This window comes from Lepisosteus platostomus, chromosome 15, assembly GCF_059453375.1.
Source record: "Lepisosteus platostomus isolate fLepPlt1 chromosome 15, fLepPlt1.hap1, whole genome shotgun sequence".
NCBI lineage: Eukaryota > Metazoa > Chordata > Actinopteri > Semionotiformes > Lepisosteidae > Lepisosteus > Lepisosteus platostomus.
The window spans coordinates 3,423,588-3,451,069 of NC_142625.1; the positions used below are offsets into that span (position 1 = coordinate 3,423,588).

The following is a 27,482-nucleotide window of genomic DNA, read 5'->3' on the forward strand; positions in this document are numbered from 1 at the left end:
TTCATTCTAGCGGAGCTTGGCCTGGGAGGGATTGTATGTCCTGGGGGGGTCTTGGGAAAGTATGCAGTTTTATGAGAAATTCTACAAGCACTGCAAACAGACAGATGTGTCAGGTACTGTATAATCTGAGTGATTGTTTTAAAAATTAAAGCATCATAATCACATCATATTATGCCGAACTACCTAATTTCCTAATGGGTAAACCATCTAAAACGTCTTTGGTGAGAATGGTTCAGTAAATTGCCAGACTGTATAAATGTACATTGCTTGTTATAAAAGCATTAATAATGCTAATATACAAAACAATCCCATTTACAATTTAGTATTATAACACTAAATTGATCTCTCTCTGGGGGCATTTTTTCCCTCAAGTATAGTTCAATCATCAGTTGCTCAAAGAATATCATCTTGTAAGATATAATGGGTAGTATAACTCCCATAAAACAATAACTTCTCACTCTGGCCACAGCAGCTGAGGAGAACTTGAATAAAATCAGGGAGCCCTTGCTTAGCAATGCAAACCCACTTGGAGTGCCAGTACTTTTTTCTTGAATGTAAAACATATTTCTTGTTAATACAGAGAAAGTGCAACGTAATTGGAAGGAAGACTGGTTTTTTGCATACCAGTATCTAAATGGCACCAACCCCATACTGATCAGACAGTGCAAACAGATCCCCCCAAACTTCCCAGTTACCAACGACATGGTCTGTGAATTCCTAGAAACGTCCAGCTCCCTTCAGGAAGAACTGGAGGTGAGTATGACTGTCACATGGATTAATACATATTTTTGAATAAAGATGACCTCTACTTTATAATAATTAATTAATAATTGCTTACACTTATATAGCGCTTTTCTGGACACTCCACTCAAAGCACTTTACAGGTAATGGGGACTCCCCTCCACCACTACCAACATGCAGCCCCACCTGGATGATGCAACGGCAGCCATAGTGCACCAGAACGCTCACCACACATCAGCTATCAGTGGGGAGGAGAACAGAGTAATGAAGCCAATTAATAGAGGGGGATTATTAGGAAGCCATGATTGGTAAGGGCCAATGTGAAATTTGGCAAGGACGCCGGAGTTACACCCCTACTTTTTTCGAGAAACACCCTAAGATTTTTAACAGTCAGGACCTCAGATTTTTACATCTCATCCGAAGGATGGCACCTGTTTACAGTACAGTGTCCCCATCACTCATCACTATACAGGGGCATTAGGACCCACATGGACCGCAGGGTGAGCGCCCCCTGCTGGCCCCACTAACACCTCTTCCAGCAGCAACCTTAGTTTTTCCCAGAGGGTCTCCCATCCAGGTTCTGACCAGGCTCACACCTGCTGAGCTTCAGTGGGTTGCCAGTTGTGAGTTGCAGAGTTATATGGCTGCTGGCTTTACTGCTTTTTAAAATCATAAAAAGCTACAGAATAAAAAATTGTAAGAGTTGTAAGTTTCCAACCTTTTCTAAGGTTATCTTTTGTAGTAAACAGAAGTAAGTCAGCAATACCCAGTGAACCTCTTTTCCTGGAACTGCCTCTCCGATCTCTGTGATGCCACACAGAGTGACACTCTCCAGTGTCCCATAACAACAGACCAGCCTACAACAGCCCATTTGGAAAAAACAGTTTGCAGGATTTTTTTCCCTTTTCCACATACTCTCCTACAGAAATAGTGTTGCTTTTCAGCCACCTTTCAGGCTGTTTACCTCATTCTTTACCTTACCAGCAAGCCAACATACAGATGCAGCCAACCAATCACGTACCGGAGGTAATTGGCTACGGCGTCGCGCATCGTGAAGCAAGATGACGCGGGGTACCGCGGTACGTGATTGGTTGACCGACAGGGGCACTCGTGGTCCGTTGGTCTGTCGTAGAAAGACTTACAGTACAGTAAACGTCTTTACTGTGCCCGTTGTAGATACTGAATTTTACCACTGAAGGGAAATCTTAGTAGCTGAGCATAAAAAGAATAGGAGCATACTGTAACGCGTGTGAAGGCCATAAACGATATTAATTTTGGAACATAAACATACAGTACTGTTTATGGCTGGTCTTGGTACTTTAAAGTAAAAAATACACACCAGTATTCCATTTCTCCCTAAACATTTTAAGCATCGAAGTCTTTAACTAAAGAGATACCGGAGTCAACAAACATACTTTTAGAATTTGATTAATAGGGAACATAATATGGAATCGCGTATCTAAAGAAATTAATAGCGATATGATTATATTCGTGTACTGCGGCAGGGCTGTGTAGGGCTGTTTCGCCTCTCTCTTCATGTGACTTCCCTTGTAGCCTACTGGTCTACGTGCCTGATTATCAACTCACAGGTTGTGTGTTCAAATCCAGCTGGTACTAGACTTTTCTTTTAACAAACATTTCTTCGAAAAAATAGAATAGCAATATTATGGACAATCAATTGACTTTTATATTTCAAAATATCACAACATGATCGATTCTAAGTCATTTTTGATAACAATGAATAGTCACCTTCTTCCCTTCTGACAACGGTCCCTGCTTCTGCTTCCTGCTTCTATTGTGTGTGTGTGTAATAGAGTACATTTTTATAGAGAAATGGAGGCTGGACAGTATGCGTTACAATATAAACATTTATATTGATTTAAATCGTGTTTTGATTTAAATCGCAAACGCGTTTAATTATATGTGTTTTTTAATCATAATCAGGCTAATGCAACATAAATTGATACAGTATCTTTGTCTTCTAAGTATCTTAATAAACTTTCAGCATAGCTTTCTACCCGTTTAGATTTATATTTCTTGGGATTTTGGGATCAAACGTGGAAGGATTAGATTGTAATCGTTTTTATTTTTCAAATACGTTTTAGAAAAGTGTAATCTATACCTGCCCAGACTGTGCGCCTTCCTAAACCCCGCCTTTCACTCCTGTCCTGCTCTTCCCCGCGCACCCCAGCCGGGCGCTCTTCGGCCTCTGCCCGGGACGAATGTATATTTTGATATTTACACCCGGCGCGGCACCGAGGGAGCGTCTGCATTTATAACTTAGTTTTTAAAATTAGTCAAGCAATATGAAGCATCTCCTTTTACTTTTAAAGTCCCTTAAATCGTCTTTAATTTAGTTACGTTATACGTTTTAGGAACGTTTCATCTAAACAAACACCACAAAACTATTCTCGATTGTATTTCTGAATGCTATGTTACACCTACAGTAGTTCACTGCTTTAAATACATCGAATTAAGAAAATTATTTGTAGCACTTTAGATCTTTTTTTCTGAACCAGGAAAAATCTGATCATGTTTCTCTATAACAATAATAAAAAACTTTATTTTACATATCACCTTTAAAAGTGGCATCTCAAAGCAATACAGTAGACCGAAAAACAGTTAAAAGGGACCAAAGTAAATACCAGACAAACGCAAACGCGTTTTTAATAAAATGCTTTTATTCATTCAGCAGAGAGTGAGAGGGACATCCAGCAGAGAGAGACACACACACCGGTTTTCATTGACAAAAAGTAATTGTTTTTTTTACATTTTTTTTACGTTTTGTTTGTGGACAGACTGTCCACAAACGTGAGACTGTCTTTCTCAGACTTACATTCCCGAATGTCCCCCGCCCCGGTCAACAATCCTAGGAAGAACACAAAACAGCCTGTTAATAAAATTGTTACAATTTTGTTCGGTCAGTTCTTCCTCCCAGAATTTATAGATCGCATCGATCAGTTCCTGCTTTGTGAGGGGCTTAGAAGTTTTCCGAACGTAGTCTTTCAACGAATGCCAAACCATCTCTATCGGATTTAGATCTGGGGATTCGGCTGGAGTTTTCACCCAGTTCACTCCTTCTGCTATAAGCCTCGCCCTTGCTGCTGTGTGTTTCGGATTGTTGTCTTGAAAGAGACGGTGCCTTGATCCAAACTGCTCCCTGATATATGGGGCAGCATGCTGTGTGACCACGACTTCCTCGAAGAATACACGGTCCATAATTCCTTCGAAAATAAGAAGTGGTCCCGGGCCTCTTCTAGATATACCCCCCCCAGACGTGAACCTTCAGTGGATGTTTAGGCTTTGGCTTGTCCACATATCTCCCCTTTTTGCAAAATGCCATTGTTGAAAACTGTTCCAGAGCCACTGTTGTTTTGTCGGTGAAAAGTACATCCTGAAATGCCTCCCCCTGTTCAATCCATTGGAGCGCTTGTTTGAGTCTTTCCTCTTTGTTTTTTACCCTTATCATGGGGCATGTGTTGGTTTTTCTGTATCTCCATCCAAGCCTCCTGCGTACTCTTCTTATCGATGTCGGGCTAATGGTCGCACCGAGGTCAGCCCATAGCCGTCTTTGGACTTGCATTGCCGGTAGCTCATCATTTTCATCAGTCAGTTTGTCGATAGCTCGCACAATAGGACTTGAAAAAAAAAATCAACAGTTAGTTTTAAAAATAATGTGCGTAGTTGTATTTACATGCAAGAAAGGTATTTTTAGAAATTTATTTACCTTTGAATCGTCCTCGGTTTAGATTCTCTTTGCCTCCTCTCCACTTTATAATGCCGTCTCACTGTGCTTTCAGAAACGAAGATGTCCATCGAAGCCAACTGCTGTACAATGTCCCGTGTTGACTTCCCATTTCTTTTCATCTTCATTATTTGGTGTGAGAGAGTCTTCGTGATTTTGGTCATTGTCCGTCTCCTTACCAAAGCGATACAGTGGTGCAGCTTGAATTCTGTACCTATATACTGTATGGTATGGTACAGATAAAACTTACACCATACCGATGAGCTAATACCAGGGAAAGACACTCCTATTTTATTTAAAACACAAGACGCCAGGAAATGTGTCTGATGCATTAGCAAGTTAGAACAATTGGGTCGAGAACCTGGGCGTAACACCATTTCCTTTTTCTGATCACTCGCTTTCTGGATACACATCTCACCTGTCCTGTTCTTTGTTTTCCTGGTTTGCTGATTATGCCTGCTGCGGTCCACTCCTACCCTCACACCTAAAGAATACTATTTTAAATTTCTTGGCGCAGTTCATTTACCCTTGTATGTGCTGTCCGCGCCCAAAATGCAATTTAAAAAAAGTCAAAAACCGCGCTCAAAATGCAATTTAGAGCTTTCTGGCAAGAGGAGACACCCAAATCAATGTAACATGCCACAGTTTGTGCATGAACAGGGTTATACTGCCTATTCCCTTCGATACCCGATTAAAAAAAAAAATGTTTTGAATCCCCGGAGGAATCGGGCATCCATATGAATCAAGTTACAGGTTTATTCCATGCTGAAAAAAAGAAGAAAGAAAACACATTCCATAAGAATTGACTGAGCTCTGCTCTGTACCACGCAATGATCCCCCCGGAGTCTCTGCCCCGGGTTATTTGGGTTTTAAGACAGAGGGTAAAAAACTCTCTCTCTGGCTTGACCTCCCCCTCCATGGGTATTGTCTGTTTTTTTGTTAACAAGGCTCGCCAGCTAATGTGAATCGAAACCTGTCTTTCTAGCTTTTAAAGTCGTGCGATGTGTAAACCACAATTCAAATAGAGAAAAAAGAGCTGACTGACAAGATTTAAGATGTGGCTGTCAATGTTGGATTAAAAAAAACACGTTGCCCAACGTTTGTTGCATTGCTTGAAAAATAACTTTATTTCGAGAGACTGGATAAGTAATTCAAGTGTTTTTTTTAACTTCCTGAAAAACAACTAATAATTTAACTATATGTGCAAACGTTTTATGATATGTCGCTGTCTGTGGACATGTGCTGGCTGGACAGGAGGCTCTACTGTATACAGAGAGGGGCGGGAGGAGGGGACAAGCCGATACATACTCTTAGAGTTTGATTAATAGGGAATATAATACAAAAATATAGTACTAAAAAAGGTACTACCACTTTTAAAGGTGATATGTAAAATAAAGTTTTTTATTATTGTTATAGAGAAACATGATCAGATTTTCCCTGGTTCAGAAAAAAAGATCTAAAGTGCTACACATAATTTTCTTAATTCGATGTATTTAAAGCAGTGAACTACTGTAGGTGTAACATAACATTCAGAAATACAATCGAGAATAGTTTTGTGGTGTTTGTTTAGATGAAACGTTCCTAAAACGTATAACGTAACAAAATTAAAGACGATTAAAATCTGTAATCTTTCCACTTGTACTGTATGTCATCGGAAAGTTTCTGCTTTGTGTAAGGATGGTATCAAAAAGCAATCTTAAGTGGTGAGAAAGCTGTGCTCAATGTATTTAAGGGACTTAAAAGTAAAAGGAGATGCTTCATATTGCTTGACTAATTTTAAAGTTATGGTTTTCCAGAAAAAAAGCCAGACCTCAGGGAAACAGGTACAAATTCACACTTAACAACACATTAACACCTAACAACGGGAGCAGGGACGAATTAGGCCAGTACCCACTATTGTTAAACATACAGAAAAGAATATCAAAGTATTGAACATTAGTGTTGGCTTTAGTATTAGCCATACAGAACATTAAAGTGCCCCTTTTCCATTCAGCAGGTGCCTGAGCCGCTGTGTCCTATCTTCTGACAGTCGCCGTTGTGAATGTCTGTAGAGTGTATCTTATTTTTAGTACTATATTTTTGTATTATATTCCCTATTCATCAAACTCTAAGAGTATGTATCGGCTTGTCCCCTCCTCCCGCCCCTCTCTGTGTACAGTAGAGCCTCCTGTCCAGCCAGCACATGTCCACAGACATTCACAACAGCGACATATCATAAAACGTTTGCACATATAGTTAAATTATTAGTTGTTTTTCAGGAAGTTAAAAAAAACACTTGAATTACTTATCCAGTCTCTCGAAATAAAGTTATTTTTCAAGCAATGCAACAAACGTCGGGCAATGTGTTTTTTTTAATCCAACATTGACAGCCACATCTTAAATCTTGTCAGTCAGGTCTTTTTTCTCTATTTGAATTGTGGCTTACACATCGCACGACTTTAAAAGCTAGAAAGACAGGTTTTGATTCACATTAGCTGGCGAGCCTTGTTAACAAAAAAACAGACAATACACAGGGAGGGTGAGGTCAAGCAAGAGAGAGAGTTTTTTTCCCTCTGTCTAAAAACCCAAATAACCTGGGGCAGAGACTCTGGGGGGATCATTGCGTGGTACAGAGCGGAGCTCAGTCAATTCTTATGGAATGTGTTTTCTTTCTTCTTTTTTTCAGCATGGAATAAACCTGTTACTTGATTCATATGGATGCCCGGTTATGTTATACGTTTTAGGAACGTTTCATCTAAACAAACACCACAAAACTATTCTCGATTGTATTTCTGAATGTTATGTTACACCTACAGTAGTTCACTGCTTTAAATACATCGAATTAAGACACCCAAATTAATAATGTAACATGCCACTGTTTTTTTTGAATCCCCGGCGGAACACATTCCATAAGAATCAACACTTTTATACAGTATATAGCCTTTAAACACATATATTTAAACACGCGTTTACGATTTAAATCAAAACGCGATTCAAATCAATATAAATGTTTATTTTGTAACGCATAGGTGACTATTCATTTTTATTAAAAAGACTTAAATTCGATCATGTTGTGATATTTAGAAATATAAACTTGTTTGGTGCGAGTGAGGTTTTATTTAATCTCTGACCAAGGGAAACGTTTCATTTTTTCAAAGAAATGTTTGTAAAAAAATAAAGTCATAGTTACATGGGATTCGATCACAGACCAAGTGACATGGGAGTCACAAACCTAACCCACAGCGCCACCGGCGTGGTCACAAGCTGAGGGCTGAAAAAGCACTACAGAAACATTATCGACAGACAATGTACAGATTTGATAAAGCTATAAAATAATGCAATTAGACACAGAAGAAGTTTACAGCACAGTACAATAATAAATGCTGACCATGACTTTAGAAGCATAAATTACCTTACACTCAATTTAAACACAAGCTGTCTTTAGCCCTCTAAGCTGGTTCATACAGAAATGTAGAGATCCAGGCTCAGAACACACAGCTTCATTAGCGAATACATATGCAGGACAAGTGGAGAAGACGTTTTACAGAGGATGGATTTTTAGAAACATCCCATCAGTGACATCACAAGTCAACTCCTAGGTAACTGTCGTGTGGATAGTTTCACAAGAATCAGACAAAGGTTTAAGCATCGCTTGTTCTAGATAAAACTGCAAAAAAAAACAACAACCCATAATGTACTTCTCTGCGGCTCTGTTTCAAATCATATATTCACAACGTGAAATTAGAAAATATTACGTAACCAAAATCCGCAATATGGAAACAGAACCTGTGTAATTGTTGACAGATGATGTACTCGTAACATTTTTACAAGACGAACTACAACATTTAAAAAATGACTTGTATGTACTTGATATCTCTAATCAATCCACTGCACTGCATTAAAACAAAACGAAAACTAAAACGCCCTGGGCATACCGTTTCGCGCATCTTATCAGTTGCTCAAAAGTAATTTGACCGTATGAAATGCATAATATAAACCTAGAAACATATAAGTGAGCAGTATTTACGTAGTATCAGTGTCAAGACATACCTCTCAAATACTGTAAATCAAGTTAAAAATATCTCAAGACCGATACTGGTCATAATGAAACCATGTTTCGTGTATGTTTTCTTTAAAGTACCGAGACCAGCCATATACTGTATGTTTATGTTCCAAAATTAATATAGTTTATGGCCTTCACACGCGTTGCAGTATGCTCCTATTCTTTTTATGCTCAGCTACTAAGATTTCCCTTCAGTGGTAAAATTCCATATAAATATTCAATACTACAACGGGCACAGTAAAGACGTTTACTGTAAATCTTTCTACGACAGACCAACGGACCACGAGTGCCCCTGTCGGTCAACCAATCACGTACCGCGGTACCCCGCATCATCTTGCGTCACGATGCGCGACGCCGTAGCCAATTACCTCCGGTACATGTCTGTATCGCGCACTTTGAATGGCTGCATCTGTAAAAACATTTCCCAAATAACAACATGTAAGACTTTGATGCTTAAAATGTTTAGGGAGAAATGGAATACTGGTGTGTATTTTTTCTTTAAACTACCAAGACCAGCAATATACAGTACAGTATGTTCCTAAATTAATATCTTTTATGAGCATGTGAAAGGCATGGTGAATCGGAGATTCTCAAGAATTACTTTGTATGATTGGAAACGAATGCGTGATCAGACCAACTAAATGCTACGGTGTTACTTTTTGTCAATGAAAAAATAAACTCTTTTCGTTTACAAAGACGGTTACAAAGAATGTGGACCAGGGTAATACTTTGAGCTTACAGCTTGTCCAAGGTCATTCATTATTAATACTATTAGTAATATCTTCGGTAAAGACTTTGATGCATAAAATATTCCTGCATAATTAAAATATTTATGATAAAGGTGGTAGGTTGTATACTTTTGTCCAACAGAACAATCTTGCTTTTATAAAATATACCGCCTTTTTAATATTTAATGATTAACATACTGTAATACACTGTTTAAATTTAAAAGTCTAAAGAGTATACAACTTAAATTCTTAATTGAATAAAGATTGTCCCTCAGCAGTGATCAGGATTCGAAACCAACGTTTTCTGGTGACAGCTCAAATACTGTACAGGAGAGGTTAACCTTTATTAGCTCCACCTGGCGGTTTTACAAGGTGATTCCGGATACTATTAACATAATCGAATTTGCATACGGTATGATGCGGTATACTGCGACACGCCCACCGTGTTATAATGCAGCATACCCCGCTTGTTTTGAATGGCTGCATCTGTACATAAAAAACCTGGCCCCTTACTCTCTCTGGCTTGGCCAGGTATTCTGCTGCGCCCTGCCTGTGCCAGGTAAACTACATACTGTACTTGTATGGCACTGACTCCCCGTCTCTCCCTCTCTGACTGCAGCGAAGTATGCAGTTTACACTTATATACAGTAAGACCGCTCACAGCTGTAGCTCATCATACCTCCTACAGCTGCCATCACTGTGATTGTATACAATGATTGCTGACAAACACTAGATACTGTGTATAATGTGTATAAACACTGTGTATAATGCTTTATGGAATTGTAATGGAGAACCCTAATGTTTTCAACTGCTCTCAACAAGTCGAATTAGAAAAACAAATAAAAGTTCAGGAATTTACCATTTGTAATTTGCTTAAGAGCTGAAAGCAAAAAACATGGAAAAGTTCTAAGTCTTAAAACCCTACATTTATTACACATAATAGATAATACTGAAACATAATGTAGGGATTGCACACAAAACAAATATACATGGAAGCACACAAACCACTGAAACTTACAGTATTATGGGTGGGTGACAAATAAAATGAATCTTATCACAGTTTAAGATTCAGTCCCAGACAGCCAAATGAAACACTTAGGTAACAGGTGTAGCACCAGTCAACAAAAAAACAGCAAACCAAACTTTGCATTATACTGTAACTTGAAATCCTTAATTCAAATGAAGGAAATATAAAATTATTTTGTCTTTTCACTCTCAAAACCAAAACAAAATAAAAACAGCAGAGTCTGAACACTTGGTCTGTTTTATATGACTTTTTCTAGGAGCTAAATAACAAACAACCTAGATTTTGGTAGAAAGTCAACAAACAATACCTCTAATTTATACTACTTTTAATGAAATCTTCCTGCTGTCAACTTTCTCCTTTCTTCACATATCCTTTCCTGTAATGCTCTTAGAACTGTCTTTTTAAAGGGCTTCTGATTCTCTTAAAGCATCTGTAATACCAATAGATCTTAAATATTCATTAATCATAACATCTCTGGACAACCCTGGCCAGGACCTGGTGGTGTCAACTAGGGATAACTTGATTTATGTAACTTATCTGGCCTTAGCAATCGCTCTCCCCCTCCAGTGTATTGCACAGTTTTTTAGAGAGGGACAGTTAAGGAGCTAATCTTGTCAAGTCAGCTTTGGATGTTGAGAGGAAACCAGCCCCCAGCACTGGGAAAAGGATTGATGAAACCAAGAGGAATCCCAGCTCCCTGGATCGAGGAGACAGCAGCGCCAACGTCTATGTCACTGTTAGTGTATTAGCATTTCAGTTTGAGTGTGAATCATGGTCAGTGTCTTGAGTGCTAGGAGTCTTGGGTTGTCTTGTTTCCAAACAAGTACCGTAGCAACTCCAGTTTGTAAAGACAGCAAAAGTGTTATTGTGTTTCTACAGAAAGGTACTATCTACCTGGTGGACTACAAACTGTTTGATGGCATCCAAACCAACACCATCAACATGAAGAAGCAGTACCTTGCTGCTCCACTCTGCCTGCTGCATCTGAAGAGAGAAGAAATCCTGATGCCCATTGCCATTCGGGTGCCAGACTAAGTGCAGTTACTACACTTGTCTAAAATGCTTGAACATCTATATTTCCAGTATTATTCAAGGATAAAATAAAGTATTTGGTGAAATTAAGATGAATTAATTAAGAGAGATTAAGAGACATCTTTTCTTTTTTAAATTAGTTCCATCCACCCATTCTCAGTTAAAATGGCCTGCTTCTGGACATACAGTATGCGGTTGAGAATAATTGATATAGGACTTTTTTTCATTAAAAGTAAAACTTCTAATTTCATTTTAAAAGGTAATGTTTTATAATGAACTCTGGTAGGAAGTGCTTCTTCCAGTTTAGGGTCACACAGGGCAGCCAGTGCCTATCCCAGCAAGCGACAGGCACAAAGACACCATGGACCAGACCCTCTCAAGGCCGACACAAACACAGAGATGCTCACGTTCATAACAGGGCCAGTCTTCCCAGAACCCAATTAACCTACCAGTATGTCTTTAGACCGTGGGAAGGAAGCACCCAGAGGAAACCGACACAAACAGAGGGAGAACATACAGTACAAAGTCCGTGCAGATTCCACCCCACTAATTGAACCCTGGGCCCCAGTGCTGCAAGGCAGTGAATGCCAATCACTGCACCACTGTGCCGTACTAGACTGATTATATGTTTTGTTAATTATAAATCCTATGCTAGTTTATCAATAATACCATTAATAATTAATAAAAGGTCTGGGATTGGGTTTTGTCATTCTGTTACCTAGGCATCATGGTATAGTCAAGGATTATCTGTGTGTACCGTATGTACTGTATGTACTATCTTCAAGAAGTGAAAAATATTAGGTACGCTGAATAATATGAGTCCTACAGTATTTATATGACTGCATTATAATTTCTTGTTATAGCTCAAGCAGAAGGCAGGACCAGAAAACCCCATATTCCTGCCCAGCGACTCTGTCAGCTGGCTCTTGGCGAAGACCTATGTGCGCAGTGCTGACTTTAACTATTTCGAGTTGGTTACTCACTTGCTGCGAACCCACCTGTTGGCAGAGGTATTCTGTGTTGCCATGTTCAGGCAGTTACCCTCAGTGCACCCTGTGTTCAAGGTACTGTTACTGTGTTTTTCTGATATCCAGCACAAACATTGTGCATTTTGTATTTGTGTTTTGTATTTGCTCCTGTGTAAGGATAGTCTTGGAAAGTGTTTCAAAATATTTTTTTACAGTGTTTGTTAACTACATTTCAGTATGTTACGCAAAGACTTCCTTTAATAGCAAGGATCTGAAATAAAACAACAGCCAATAACAGATTAATTTTTTTTTTCAGTGTCAGTCAAGGGGAGAGAACCCCATTTAAAGGTTTTATTATTTTTAGAGGAAATCGAAATGCATCTTGTATTTCTTGAAAGGCTACAGGTGATTATTGGCAGTATATCAGGGAAATTATACATTGAATTTTGTGCACTGACCAATACCACTTCTGTGATGGTATAAAACATTAAATTTATACCTTTAAGGACTTATGCATTTTGTCAACATTTTTTCAAATCTATTTATTAACAGATGTTGAATTTAAAAAGCCATTTAGATCATAGTGAATAATCAATGGAGCTGGAGCCCATCATGAATTGGGTGCTAGTTGATGTGGTTCTGTCTTGAGGATCACCTAGAGCTGTGAATTACATTTCTGGGTTGAAACTAATAGATCTATCAAATGTACCCTGAGTTCAGTCTTCTGGATACAATGTTCTGGTTTAAAAGCAGAACAGTACTATGGATTTAGAGAACATCACCCCCCTATTTCCTCAGTTAGGACCTAGTTGCAGGCAGGATCTCTGTGCAGCACCCCAGTACGTTCCCCAGTACGATAAGGGTTTCCTGGAAAAGCTCACTAGATGGATTGTCAACTGCCCTGTTTGACACTAGGAAGAGTGTTATTCAATAGCAAGGTACTGTTCTGACTTTTCAAAAGATGCCAAAAGAGTAGTTAGAGGTAATACAGCATTGCAGAAGTACAGTAGTATTAATGTGATACTTACATGTCAGACAATAAAACATATCGTATACCATTGCCTCAGCTAACAATGTTGTTGCTCTTCCTTAATTCGTTATTGATTAAAATGTCTTTTCCGTTTCAATACGAAGCTCCTGAATCCTCATACACGATACACCCTTCACATCAATATTATAGCCAGGAATGATCTGATGGCCACTGGAGGAGTTTTTGACCAGGTCAGTCTCTACTGCTGTAAATAACTATTGCAGCTGCACTGCATTGTTTTATTAACAGTTAACAGCAATACAGCTAATGCCTGGTAAAGATTCATTTAAAATGTTAAAGAATCAAACCCATCACAAATCATAACTTGTCAATATCAAAATGCTTGGGCTCAACATGAGGGTGGGCAAACTACAGTGCCTTGGAAAAGTATTCACCCCCCTTGGACATTTTATTGTGTTACAGCATGGAACCATGATGTATTTAACTGAGAATGTTTGCCACTCATCAACACAACGTACTCTATAATGTTAAAGTGAAACAAATCCAGACATTTTACTAAATTAATTAAAGTAAAAAACAGAAAATAATTGAATCCATAAGTATTCACCCCCTTGCTTTGACACACCTAAATATAAAAAACTAAAAAAGCCCAAAGGGGGTGAATACTTTTGCAAGGCACTGTAAGGTCTGTGGGTCACATTATTCTGGTTTGTGTCATATTTCATAATCCTTAATATTTAATTGTGGTATTAATTATGTTAATTCAAGTGTCGTATTAAAAGTTAAATAAAATTCCTGTAGGTTCTGTGGTTTTGAAGGACAGAAAACAATTTTTCACCAAGCCTGCTAATTATATTAGTACTTGGTCTTCCCAAGAATGGGTATAGACAGCTTCAAAATTAAACACAAATTTATAGGTTCAGCAAAACACTACAGCACTTAAAATGCTGGGGTTCATGACTTCACAACAAAATCAGCTACCCCCCAAGTATCTTACATACACAGTTACTCACAAACAGATCGTCTCGTAAACCAAGCAAGGCTGCAAATACAAGCATGATGGAGTCTAAGCAAGTATATTAACTATAGGGGAGAAACAACACAAACACAACATACAGATGCAGCCATTCAAAATGTGCGGGCGATACCGCATTATTTTGCGGTGCCCTTTACGCAGTCTACCGCTAGTTACCGGTAAATACCGCTAGTTACCGTAAATACCGCAAGCAAAATAATAATATCCGGAATTTCCGCAAGCTCCGGAAATAAAGCTCAACCTCTCATGTTTGAGCTGTCGCCATCAAAGTCTTTAACGAAGATATTACTAATAGTATTAATAACGAATGACCTTGGACAAGCTGTAAACTCAAAGTATTGCCCTGGTCCACATTATTTTTTTCATTGACTGTCTTTGTAAAAGTAACACCACAGCATTTCGCAATCACGCATTTGTTTCCAATCATGCAAAGTACAGTAATTTTTGAGAATCGATTCACCATGCCTTTCACATGCTCATAAAAGAGATTGATTTAGGAACATAAACATATTACCGTATGCAAATTGTACTGTACATATACAGTATGTATATGTATATTTAATGTCTTTACTGTGCCCGTTTAAGTATTGAATATTTATATGGAATTTTACCACTGAAGGGAAATCTTAGTGCTTGGGCATAAAAAGAATAGGAGCATACTGTAACGCGTGTGAAGGCCATAAATTATATTAATTTTGGAACTTAAACATACAGTATATGGCTGGTCTCGGTACTTTAAAGAAAACATACACACCAGTATTCCATTTCTCCCTAAACATTTTAAGCATCGAAGTCTTTAACTAACGTGATACCGGAGTCAACAAGCATACTTTTTAGAATTTGATTAAAAGGGAATATAATATGGAATCGCGTATCTAAAGAAATTAATAACTATATAATTATATTCATGTACCACAACACAAGAATAGTACACGCTGTACATTGTCTGTTGCAACGTAAATTGCAAAAATGCACTTGGAATCTGTCCAAGCCCTACTTTGTCAGGCATTTTCTTTTACTGCAACGGACATAAAAACTCCCTTGCTTTTAACAGAGCGTTTCATAATTTCTAACTACGAAAATTATTTAAACTGCGACACTTATCATTCAACCAGAACTCGAAATGTCACAAGGATCCACTAGAGCACAGCAAAGACTGTATTAAAAGAATCGTGATCTAAAGAAATTAAGATATAATTATATTCGTGTACTGCAACAGGGCTGTGTAGGGCTGTTTCACCTCTCTCTTCATGTGACTCTATTCAAAAGCCATTTAGCAAAGAGGGGATGAGAAGAGTGACAAACTAGTATACTTTAGATCTTTTTTTCTGAACCGGGGAAAATCTGATCATGTTTCTCAACGTTTTATGATATGTCGCTGTTGTGAATGTCTGTGGAGTGTATCTTATTTGACTGTCTGTCCTTGCTCTCTCGCTTGCCCTCCCCCCCTCTCTCCCTCAATTCAATTCAATTCAATTCAAGGTGCTTTATTAGCATGACAGATGGGTACAATCAGTGTTGGGTATTTACTTTGCTTTGAGATTCCACTTTTAAAGGTGATCTATAAAATCAAGGCTTTAACTTGCTTTGACTCCGCAAGTCTGAGTTCTCGTGTCTGTCCTATCCGAACCGAAAGTATTACAATATGTATCTTTATAGCAGGTGGTGTACAACTTTTTAGCATAGATTACACTTTTCTAAAACGTATTTGAAAAATAAAAACGATTACAATCTAATCTTTCCACATTTGATCCCAAGATCCCAAGAAAAATAAATCTAACCGGGGAGAAAGCTATGCTGAAAGTTTATTAAGATGCTTAGAAGACAAAGATATCAATTTATCTTGCATTTGTCTGATTGTGAATCAAAAAACACATATATTTAAACACCCGTTTACGATTTAAATCAAAACACGATTCAAATCAATATAAATGTTTATTTTGTAATGCCTAGGTGACTATTCATTGTTATTAAAATGACTTAAATTTGATCATGTTGTGATATTTAGAAATATAAATTTGTTTGGTGCGAGTGAGGTTTTATTTAATCTCTGACCAAGGGAAACGTTTCATTTTTTCAAAGAAATGTTTGTTAAAAAAAAAAGTTATGGTTCCAGTGGGATTCGATCACAGACCATGTGACATGGGAGTCAGGAACCTAACCCACAGCGCCACCGGCAAGGTCACATGCAGAGTGCTGAAAAAGCACTACAGAAACATTATCAACAGACAATGTTCAGCGTGTACTATTCTTGTGTTGCGGTTCATGAATATAATTATATTGTTATTAATTTCTTTAGATACGCGATTCCATATTATATTCCCTTTTAATCAAATTCTAAAAGTATGCTTGTTGACTCCGGTATCTCGTTAAAGACTTCAATGCTTAAAATGTTTAGGGAGAAATGGAATACTGGTGTGTATTTTTTTACTTTAAAGTACCAAGACCAGCCATATACTGTATGTTTATGTTCCAAAATTAATATTGTTTATGGCCTTCACACACGTTACAGTATGCTCCTATTCTTTTTATGCTCAGCTACTAAGATTTCCCATCAGTGGTAAAATTCCATATAAATATTCAATACTACAACGGGCACAGTAAAGACGTTTACTGTAAATCTTTCTACGACAGACCAATGGACCACGAGTGCCCCTGTCGGTCAACCAATCACGTACCGCGGTACCGGGCGTCATCATGCGTCACGATGCGCGACGCTGTAGCCGGTACGTGTCTGTACCACGCACTTTGAATGGCTGCATCTGTAAGTGCACACAGCAATACTCTTAGTCCTTTCTCAGCATCCCCTCTGCTTAATTAATGTCATTTTCCTGTCTGTAATAACACCACAGCAACGAAGTATCACAATACCTTCACTATATAGTCTACAATTCTGGAATCTGCTTTTCTAAAGGAAGGCTTTTGAATAACTGTTTGAGAGAGGAAGTAGGTTTGCTTGTCCAGAGACAACAAGCATATTAGAAAACATGATCTTATCACACAGAACCAGCATTCGTCATGTTAAACTAAATAGCAAAAACGTGATCTGTAGGTTAAACAATAAGGCAAAGACATTAAGTTTTATTTATTAGCATTAACTACAAGCACCAACATAACGGAAACTGTTCACCTCTCTACATTGAGAGGCTAAATCTACCATGGTATAGCTTTCATGGGACCACAACACACAGATAGAGAAAAATATGAAACAGCGATAATGTGAAAAAAGAGGACTGTGGCTGATAATCCTACATTGCATTATTCATCAGAAAGGTGCAAGAATATGTTGCCACTTCATCAAGTAGTCAGGGCAGTTGCCTGTACTGGGACCAAACGGCAAAAAAATTGTTAGACTTTAGTTCTCTTGTAAGAGCTAAACAAGCACTCAGGGGTAGGTTTGTTTCCTTGAACTTTGGGCAAGGTATTTCACATTAGTAGTGGTGTTTTCCTCTATCACTGTTCTTTCTTTCCATTTTAAATTACTTCTTAAGTATTTCTCAAGTTTTGTTGCATTAGAATACCTTCTGAATCCATAAAACCAACTGGAGGTTCTCTGAGACTCTGGAGGAATGATGTACAGATTTAACTGACATATTTAGACACTGAGCAGGGCCACAACATCAGCATACATGGTTTATCATATTGGCTAAGTCATTAGATTGTGCTCAGTCATGACAGTTTAATACCTCACAGCTCCAGTGGTCCAATATGTCTTAGGGCATCATTTGTGTGTAGATGTTATCACTGCATTTGCAAAGGTTTTTGCTGTGCACTCCAGTTTCTTTCCACTAGCCATAAAGCATAAACTTGATATTTTTTTAAGGTTTGTTTTAAGGTAATTTCAAAACTAAAGGAGTTTATTCTTACTACAACCTGTAGTGACTGTGAGACTACAGAGAGAAAAAAACAGTCACACTAATGAATCTTCTTTTCCTTCTGAACAAGGCCGCCAGTACTGGAGGATATGGGAAGTTTGAAGTGCTTCAGAGAGCCCTCACTTCCCTGACTTACAGCGCCCTCTGTCTGCCGGAGGACATTACCGCTCGTGGGGTTGAAGGAATACCCAACTACCACTACCGCGATGACGGCCTTAAACTATGGGCTGCGATCAACAGGTGGGACCTCCAGGAGCCTTCACAGCAAGCATGTGGAAAGTCCAGTCTTCATTCATTTGTACTCTTTGTCTAAGGTAGCCAAAAATTGTGTAATACTTGAAATTATTAAGAGGGAACACCTTGGAATTTCTCTAGTGACAGGTATGAGCTGTACTTAAAAATAACTAAAAATGTTTAATATAAAGATTTGAGTTTGGAAAAAGACAATACTGTATAAAAAAATCAATTTTAATGACTAAAACTCATTTGCACCACTTATTCCTTAAGTAAACAAATGGTTTGATAATTTGAGACCTGTGTCGAGTGAATACTGTTCTATTAAGATGCTGGGCATAATCTACATCTTCACAAACACAGGCAACAACTATCCATGTCATTAAAACTTTGTAAACGTTTTCTTAAACTGCAAAGTAACAGGAATTGGGGATAAAAGTACAAACTGACTAACTATTTTTGACTGGGTACCACAATGCATTATGACTAATCCCCCATTTCTTAAAGAAATAGAAAGTACTCACGAGCAGTAGCAAATTGGTAATTGTATTAATTAGATATCATTTCTGAAGATATGTTTAAGTTACAATTATTGTCTCACTGAATGTAAGACTTTACAGCACATCCTGCAAAACTGTCTCCCTTCCTCCTGCTGTGTTGAGTGAGTTTCTTAGCTGCTGTGCTTGCTTGTCAGGTTTGTGGATGGCATGGTGAAACATTACTACCCAGCAGACAAAGATGTCCTGGAGGACACCGAGCTGCAGGCCTGGATAGAGGATATCTTCACCAACGGTTTCTTAGGAAGGCAAGAGTCAGGTAGGTCACCAACACTAACAATTAAGAATTTTGCAGTGAATGCCCTGTATTTCTACTTGGGCTTCAAAGATTTAAGGGACTTATATACAAATGAATTACATTTCACTCTGAACAGAATTTGCATGTGTGGCTGTGCTATGAACTAGGCTGAAGAATACAAGGACAAAAAAATAATAAATGAAACAAGAAATGAAAATGTCAGCAACTATGATGGTGTAAACGTAACTGAAACTACTCCTGAAGGATGTATGAGGTTGGAAAATTCAGTTTTCTCCAATTTATCCCCATGGAAAGAGTGTGATCGATCTGCTCTGGGATACCGATTTCAGCACTTCCCTGTTTAGGGAAGATCGATAGCTGGCTCTTGTGTTGCTTTAGATGTCAGTGAAACAGCAGCTTCAATTAAGCTCTGTTTTGTTCTAATAATCATATTTCATGAAAAGATCACATTTTACGTTATATAAAATATAAAAACTAGCAGCCTAGCTACTAGTGATGCGCGGGTCGACTCACAACTGCGGGACGGGCAGACTTGGGTTAAAAAAAAAAGATTTCAGATCGGGTCAGACGTGCGCGGGTTCGTTCTCACCACAGCGGGTGGGTGCGGGTCTAAAACAAGCCGACCTGCGCGTCACTACTAGCCACCATTTTAAAATGTAATGTGGCTGTTAGTTTTTTTTTCTGAAAAAGGTTACAAATGAAAGCAATGTTAATGAATATTGAAAATATTGAAATTTACCATGGAGTAAATTCTTAGAGTGCCGCACCTGTGTGTGGTCGTCAGACAAATCAGCACAGTATTAAATGTTTATTAACCCACGATTGCTTTCCTGCACTAATTCTCTCTCATCTGTCAGCTGCTGCTTATTTCTACCTTAAGCAGTGAGTATAACAAATAACTGATCCTTATAAAATAACCCCTTATAAAAAAAAGAAACATTTTTCTCAAAAACATGTCACAATTATTGGCACCCCTACATTTTTTCATTGCATTAATTTTAAAGACATTTTTGCATTTCATTTTGCTCATCTTTACCAAGGGTGCCAATAATTCTGGAGGGAACTGTACCGTATATGACTATTGACATTAAATCACACATCTGATTCAAAAGTTATTCCTTTGAATAATTTTACCTCACTGAAAGGTTCGTTTTCTCTCATATTTTCATTGTAAGATCAAACTGATAAACAACAAAGTCACTTTTTCATAGCCTTTTTTGCTCATCTTTACCAAGGATGCCAATAATTCTGGAGGGCACTGTACATCACTGTTAATCCACATACCTATGCATATAAATTGTAAAAATTAAATGACAGCTTTAGAAAATGCTACAATGTTATCTTGATGCTGGAGAATTGATATACAGGTTAGAAAATTAGTGGAGAAAAAATCATAGCCCTGCTATTATGCTATCAGTGAACACTGTTGATGCCTGTGAGAGGAGAGCATATATCTCATCATCATACACAGGTCCTAATTCTCCCATGGCTATACAGAGGCTGTAACCACCTGATAACTTAATTCATATTTTATGTTTCCACTAAGAAATACATCAGCACTACTAGTATTATATTAGTGTTGTCACCATGTTTTATTTTATGTAACTACATTTCTGACAGGTATTCCAGGAACTTTCCTCACTGTTCAGGAACTAATGAAGTTTCTCACCATGGTCATATTCACCTGCTCGGTGCAACACAGCGCAGTCAACAGTGGACAGGTGAGCTCTGCTCTACTGACTGGAAAAGTCCATTATTCATTTAAAATACCTTTTTCTTTCCAGTTGAATCGTGCCTTATCGATCACTTCAACCCCTGGAGTGCAGCCAGGCACGTCGTTTGTTCATGCAATACAAAGCAGAACATGGCACATTTTAAAAAGGCTTAAAAATGGGGTTTTGATTCAGGCTTGTACACTACTGGAAAATGCATTCCTGCAAATCACTGAGTGGTTCTTGCGATGCTACATTATCTTCTGTTTAAATGTCCTGTGTATGTTGTGCTTGGAACATTTTTGTTAATATCTTTATAATACAATAATAACTGAAAATGTATCACTTAATGGAAGTAATACACTGCACTATTCCATATGTTCACATATGGATAAAAACGTAACTTTTCTGTTTGATTTATCAATGATTATGGGATAGACAGCATTATCATAAAATGGAGTACTCAAAGTTCACTCCAAACATTAATTGATTTTAAACACATGGTTCTCCTGTGTGCCTCTCCTACTGCCCAAGGATCATCATAAATCACTGTTCAGTCTCCTTCAGAGACTTTCAACTTAACAGGATATCAAATTTGGGTCTTCAGTTTTTTGGCTCAAAACATTTTTCTCCTCATGCTCAAACAAATTCATTTTTGTTAAAGAGATTAATTCTTTCACTTCACTGTGAAGTCTTGATTGAAGTACATTCTAAACCCTTTATAATAAATGTCTTGTTCTATGCAGTTTTTGAGACCTTTGTTTAGAAAAACATCAATTTATTTAATGTGATCTTTCATCTCGTCACAACCAGAAGGCCAAAACATTTGTTTTTGTCTGCTTCTGATCTTTAATATTTATCTTAGAAAACTGGATACTCCTACCTGAGTGCAATCAGATAGATTTGCAACTGTTAAGTTCAAGGCAATATTTCTCTATGTTTTAGAATTTGAACCACTGAGGTATAGCAGGCTGGTTCTTCTACAATCTCCTAATGTGCCTCTAGCAGACGTCGCTAACTCAATCCGAGTTCCATGTTAAAAAAAAACACTCTGCATCAGTGGTTTGGGATCCTTTGGGGTTTCTGACACCTCAGATGTTTGTTTGGCCAGCAGTACCACTTCCTCAGCTAAGACAGCTTCATTAAAAGAATGAAGTACAATATTCCTTTATATCTGCCTGTTAATTACATCATTATTAGTATCTGACTACAAAAAACTGAATTAAGTCAGAAAATAAGGGAAAACAGAAATTGTACTACTTGTACCATCCCAAAATGTAATGTAGTCAAAACACTGGGGTTAACACCTCTAGTTTTAGACAGACATTTGACCTACTACGGACCTTGGTTCAGTGTCTCAGAAATTGTGGTGTCACAAATACCACTTAAGTGTCCACCAATACCACTTACAGCAGCGCCATGCTTTTCTATAGAGAAACCATCCCAGAACTACTACTACTTAACTTTCAGGGAAATAGCAGAGCAGAGGGAGACAATATCTGTAGCTGGATGCATGATGTAGACTGCAGGATTATCAGAGGTCAGACACTGTAAAGACTGTCTGGTCTTGGTCAGCTAATTTGGTCCTATACATCTGCTATCCATATAGTATGTTTAGTGCCTCAGCATACTGAGTCCACTTTTCTGGACACTCCACTCAAAGACCTTTACAGGTAATGGTGACTCCCCTCCCACCACTAACAATGTATAGCCCCACCTGGATGATGCGACGGCAGCCATAGTGCTCCAGTATGCTCACCACACATCAGCTATCATTGGGGAGGAGAGCAGAGTGATGAAGCCAGTTCAGAGATGCCATGATTGGTAAAGGCCAGGGGGAAATTTGGCCAGGACACCAGCGAACACCCCTATTCATTTCAAGAAGTGCCTTGGGATTTTTAATGACCATGGAGAGTCAGGACCTTGGTTTTATGTCATCCAAAGGATGGCACCTTTTGTATTGCATGGTGTCCCCATCACTATACTGGGGCATTAGGAGCTTCAGTGGGTTGCCAGTTGTAAGTTGCAGGGTGACATACTGTAGCTGCTGACAATACATGGGTGTTTTTTCTGTTGCGAGTGTTTTTCTAAAGAAAGAAGTCTGGTATGCGTAATGTTAATGGATTCTGGAGTATATTTGAAATGTAAATTCTTTGTTTGAAAGATACCACACTCAGATCACATATACAGTATACTGAAGTTTCTCAGTACTGTGGATGCCAGATGCTGTCTCCTTTTACATCAATCACTATTCAAGACAGAATTCATATCTGCACCCTGGATAATATCAAAATCGGTGTCAGTTAGACAAGATATTAAAAACCCATAGGGATATAAACAGAAAAAAATATATTTTCTAAAACACTAGTTTTCAGAAGTATCAAACTCCTTTATTCATCAATAACTTACAAATTCAAATACTGTATTAGTTTGCAATGCAATTAAAGCTTTTTTTTGTTTGCTGCAGAAGATGTTGTCACATACACTGTAGTTACAATACTCAGTCAAAGCCATAAACATTTTAGATGAGACATCTGTGTACAACTAATGCCCCCTAATGCCAAACAAAAAACAAGAGTTTCCACGCCGAATAACAACATTTTTATCTTTAACTAAAACATAGTTATGTTCCACATGACATGTGTGGTTTAGGTCCAGCCTTTTAACTCATTACTGAAAAAGACGTATTTCAACATTGTCAATGTAAACGAATAACTACTTTCCTTTCTCAGGCTAAACTGGGAGAGTATCCAGAGAAGTACTTCACAGAGAAAAGACCTCAGGATCTGATTTTAAGATTCCGATCTGACCTGGAGAAGATTGAAGACGAAATAAAGTCACGCAATAAAAGCACTGAACTGATGTACACTTACATGCTTCCATCGCTTGTGGCCAATAGTGTAGATATCTAAGTGTCACCATCAGAGGTGTCTGCGATCTTTGGCCGTGTCGCAGTGCTCACACTGACCCTGACCCATTCAAGCCCACACTTCAGTGACGTACTCAGGTGCGGACCTCAGTTGCGGGAGTATTGCAGGACTCACCGTTATAAACAGGTGGACGGGCCCCTCGCGTGATGTCACTGGCTGGGTACACGACGCAGGCTCAAAATGCTTCCCGTCGATGCTTCTCTTCCAATATTAAAAAAAAAATGATTTGTCATTCTCCGCTCGCAGTTTGATAAAATTGAATGTCACCTCGTCTATCCCTGCACAAAAGTAGAGACACGTCGTGTTCATTCGTGTTGAACAGTGTAGCATTAGGCGGGGGCGTGTTCAGCGTGGGGGCAAGGCCCTGGATTAATGGCGTGGTCTGGCTGTAGCAACCACAGCTGTTCTGGCTCATGAAGGACGAGTCGCCCTTCATCCAGGGCTCCGCCTCCACACTGAACACGCCCCCGCGTCATGTTTCTTTAAAGACGTTTTTAAACTCCAGAAATACAAAAAAGGAGACAGAATAATGAAATATATACAGGAATAGATACTTCACAGCCAGAGGAATTCACAATTGTAAAAGCTAAAAATTGTACTTTTTTATATATTTCCATTGTATGTCTTGCCTTTTGATTCTTTACATTTCTAATAGAGTTTAAATAAAAAAGGAATTCAACTTTTAAAGCATGAACAGAGGGAGCAGTATTTACTTTTGTGGATAAAGTATTTAGCCAAAATAATTAACAGATTGCCCCCGCGTAATGCCACACCAGGCTCGACTCAAAACTGCAGAAGTAAACTAAGGAAATCTTGGCTCTGTGTTTATTCAAAGCTGTGTACTGCTAAATACATTTCATATCGTCTGTCCCAGTACCAAAATGACAGTGCAAGGAAAATAACGAATTTGCTTTCTTTCGAAGTAAACTAAATAAGGTAAACTTGGCAATACCTCAAACCTTTGGACTATTAAATATATATTTGGTATTTTTTTATTTATTAACAGAATAACAAAAATTACAAAACAAACAAGAGTACATATAACAATTCAAAACAAAAAGATCGTCGGGGGTACATATTACTACATAAATTAAAGTTATGAAAAAAGATCAAACAAATTAAATAAAAATAATGTCTGCACCGCTTTCATATTTTTGCACTTCGAAATAGTCTTTAAATACCCCCTTACATCCATTTTTAAATGCTCAGAAAAAGGGTTCTTCCCAGACCACTTCATTTTATGTATATAATAACGTGCCATTATGATAATTAAATGTATTACAAACGAAATGTTAATATTGTTTATACTATTAAATATGGGTACCGTTAAATATTCCGTATACAAAATACTGTAAATCATAGGTAAACGAATATTCATCAGTCGGAATGGGGTGAAAAATAAAAGTTTTTAAAAAGTTAAATTTTACGAATGCATGAATATTGTTTAGAAATGGGACACCGTGAGAAAATGCAGACTTGAGCGAGAATGGCCATATGACGGGCGCCAGGTTGCTAGTGTTTATACTGGGACAGGGCCTTGGTAGCTGTGTTTAATCTTAAATTCTTAGAAATGAGTATGAACAAAATATAGGGTGGTCATTTACAGTTAGCTCTTTGATGAGTCCTAGATATGTAGTGCAATACAGATAAATCATTTTTGAAAATAAATGTGTATATTGTCTATGGTATAGATGTCTGTGTTGATCATTCACAAGGTCTGTTAATTAAAAGAGAAAAAAGGCGAGATTACACATTTCCCTAGGTGTGGAACCACACAGCAACTTGACTAGTGTTAAATCAACTCTAATTCATTAGAGTGTGATCTGGTGTTTACTGTATATGGTCTCACAGTCACCCGATTTAAATTAACAATAAATAGTTTGAGCTCAAACATTGCCAGAGTGTTAAATATTTAACACTCTGTGTGTCATTTTCCGACCTCTCTCAGTATTATTTCAACACTTCTTCAATGATGAGCACAGTGTACAGTGCCAATATTAGGGTTAGAGAAAATATCGTAGCGTGGCGGGTTCGGCGAGGATTAATAACAGGAATTGTGGCTTGTTTGTCTAAGAACACAAGTGCTTTATTTTCAGACCCGTGTCCAGCACAACAGCAACAGCAGGAGCAAGGCCCAACAGGGGCTACAGCACACTAGGGTCATTCAGGTACAGGTACATGAATATAGGCTGGAAGGTGGGTACAGGAATAAAGGGGTATAAACCAGGAACAACTACATGCTGATTAACAGTTCTGACTGCTATGTACTTAGCTCCGGGTGGTCAGCTGCGCTGCCCAGTGACCTTTAATCCCCACCCTGGCTACTATGCCCTTTGCCACACACATTGGCTGGTCGCTCTTCGGCCACAACGCTGCAGGTTGGCTGTTTAGCAGTCTTATTGTAGGTAGAAGCTGTTCCGTAGTCTGTTGGACTTAGACCGAATGCTTCGGTACCGTTTACCGGACGGTAGGAGGGAAAACAGTTTGTGACTGGGATGACTAGGGTCCTTGAAAATGGACCTGGTCTTCTTAAGGTTTTGCTGTCTGTCCCTTGTTGTGTGTGCAATAGAGCTAACGCCACTAAAGTAAAATGCTGTTAAGATGTATTTTCTCATCTGTACAAAAGTTAACCTGTAAATCACTCAAACACAGTATATTCCACCACATGTTTTTTTTTTTATTTAAAATGCTTTAAACATCTGTTTTTGGTAACATTTATGCAAGTGGAACAGAAAAAACTTTAAAACAAAAGTTAAGTTTGACAAACAGCTACAGCTTAATGCTAAGTAGCGGTCTGAGGTTTTCAGAATGTTAGGCCTCGGACACACCTTGTTTTGTAAATACTGTACATTGAGTAGGTTGTGTTGTATGTTTTGTTGTGTGTAGTGTAGCTTGTGTCTTGTTCTTAATAAATGTTTAACCAAATGTCTGGATTGTTACTCCTCTCTACAAACCTGCGCCACAGAATAAAGAGTTCACGTGCCTCTAATTATACCAGCCGCTCAGGTATATTGCTAGAAATTACTTACAATTTGGGGGTTATGAATAGTTAATTTACTTATTGACTAAAGTGCTCAGTCAATTCCGATTTTCATTAATTTCGTAACCCCCCCATTTGTGACAATATTAATATTCTATTTATTGCATAAGGGGAATCAATCTTGTGGCGATCTTGCTCCGGCTGGGAGGCAAATGAGAGATCTCTGGGGGACGACGATCCAGGCAGCAACTCAGCGGGGCAATCACAGGAACAGAGTGGGGGGCAGATCCTGTGCTTTTCCTTCTGCACTAGAAGCTTTTCTTTTTGTTTTTGTTTTTTTGTTTCTTTATTAGCCCTATACAATTTCTTGCATTAGGAATTTGTCTTTTCGCATACCCCAGCTTTTCTCCATGGAGACACAGACACACAGACAGGGAGAGAAGCTTGGGGTCAGAGCGCAGGGTCAGCCATTGTACGGCGCCCCTGGAGCAGTTAGGGTTAAGGGCCTTGCTCAGGGGCCCAACAGAGTAGGATTCCTCTGCCGGCCGCGGGATTTGAACCGGCAACCTTCCAGTCACAGGCGCAGATCCTTAGCCACAGAGCCACCGCTCCGCCCCAAAGCTAC

General features: G+C 38.4%; 1 protein-coding gene and 2 long non-coding RNA genes across 17 annotated transcripts in view; 1 reads left to right on the forward strand and 2 right to left on the reverse strand.

Moving 5' to 3' along the window:
- Positions 1–24,458, reverse strand: part of LOC148647686 (uncharacterized) — a 53,019-nt gene extending 28,561 nt beyond the window's left edge. For both annotated transcript variants that reach the window (XR_015926695.1, XR_015926694.1), the window contains exon 1: positions 23,992–24,458. This is a non-coding gene — a long non-coding RNA (uncharacterized LOC148647686). The remainder of the gene's footprint in view (positions 1–23,991) is intronic.
- The window catches only part of LOC148647685 (uncharacterized), a 663,201-nt gene that overhangs the window by 133,400 nt on the left and 502,319 nt on the right, over positions 1–27,482 (reverse strand). The gene's annotated exons all lie outside the window — the stretch shown is intronic.
- On the forward strand, positions 10–25,563 carry LOC148647688 (polyunsaturated fatty acid lipoxygenase ALOX8-like). Its single transcript, XM_088607669.1, has 9 exons — positions 10–113; positions 581–753; positions 11,163–11,306; positions 12,179–12,379; positions 13,418–13,504; positions 18,256–18,425; positions 19,114–19,235; positions 20,856–20,956; positions 23,680–25,563. The coding sequence occupies exons 1-9, from the start codon at positions 62–64 to the stop codon at positions 23,857–23,859; spliced, it is 1,230 nt and encodes a 409-aa protein (XP_088463795.1). The 5' UTR covers positions 10–61; the 3' UTR covers positions 23,860–25,563.

What these genes read in the sequence shown, in the direction of transcription:
- LOC148647688 (XM_088607669.1), top strand. Translation starts at nt 62, where the DNA reads ATGCAGTTTTATGAGAAATTCTACAAGCACTGCAAACAGACAGATGTG. An exon ending in CAAACAGACAGATGTGTCAG is followed by an intron (nt 114 to 580) that starts GTACTGTATAAT and finishes TTGTTAATACAG; the next exon opens with AGAAAGTGCAACGTAATTGG. An exon ending in CTTAGGAAGGCAAGAGTCAG is followed by an intron (nt 19,236 to 20,855) that starts GTAGGTCACCAA and finishes CATTTCTGACAG; the next exon opens with GTATTCCAGGAACTTTCCTC.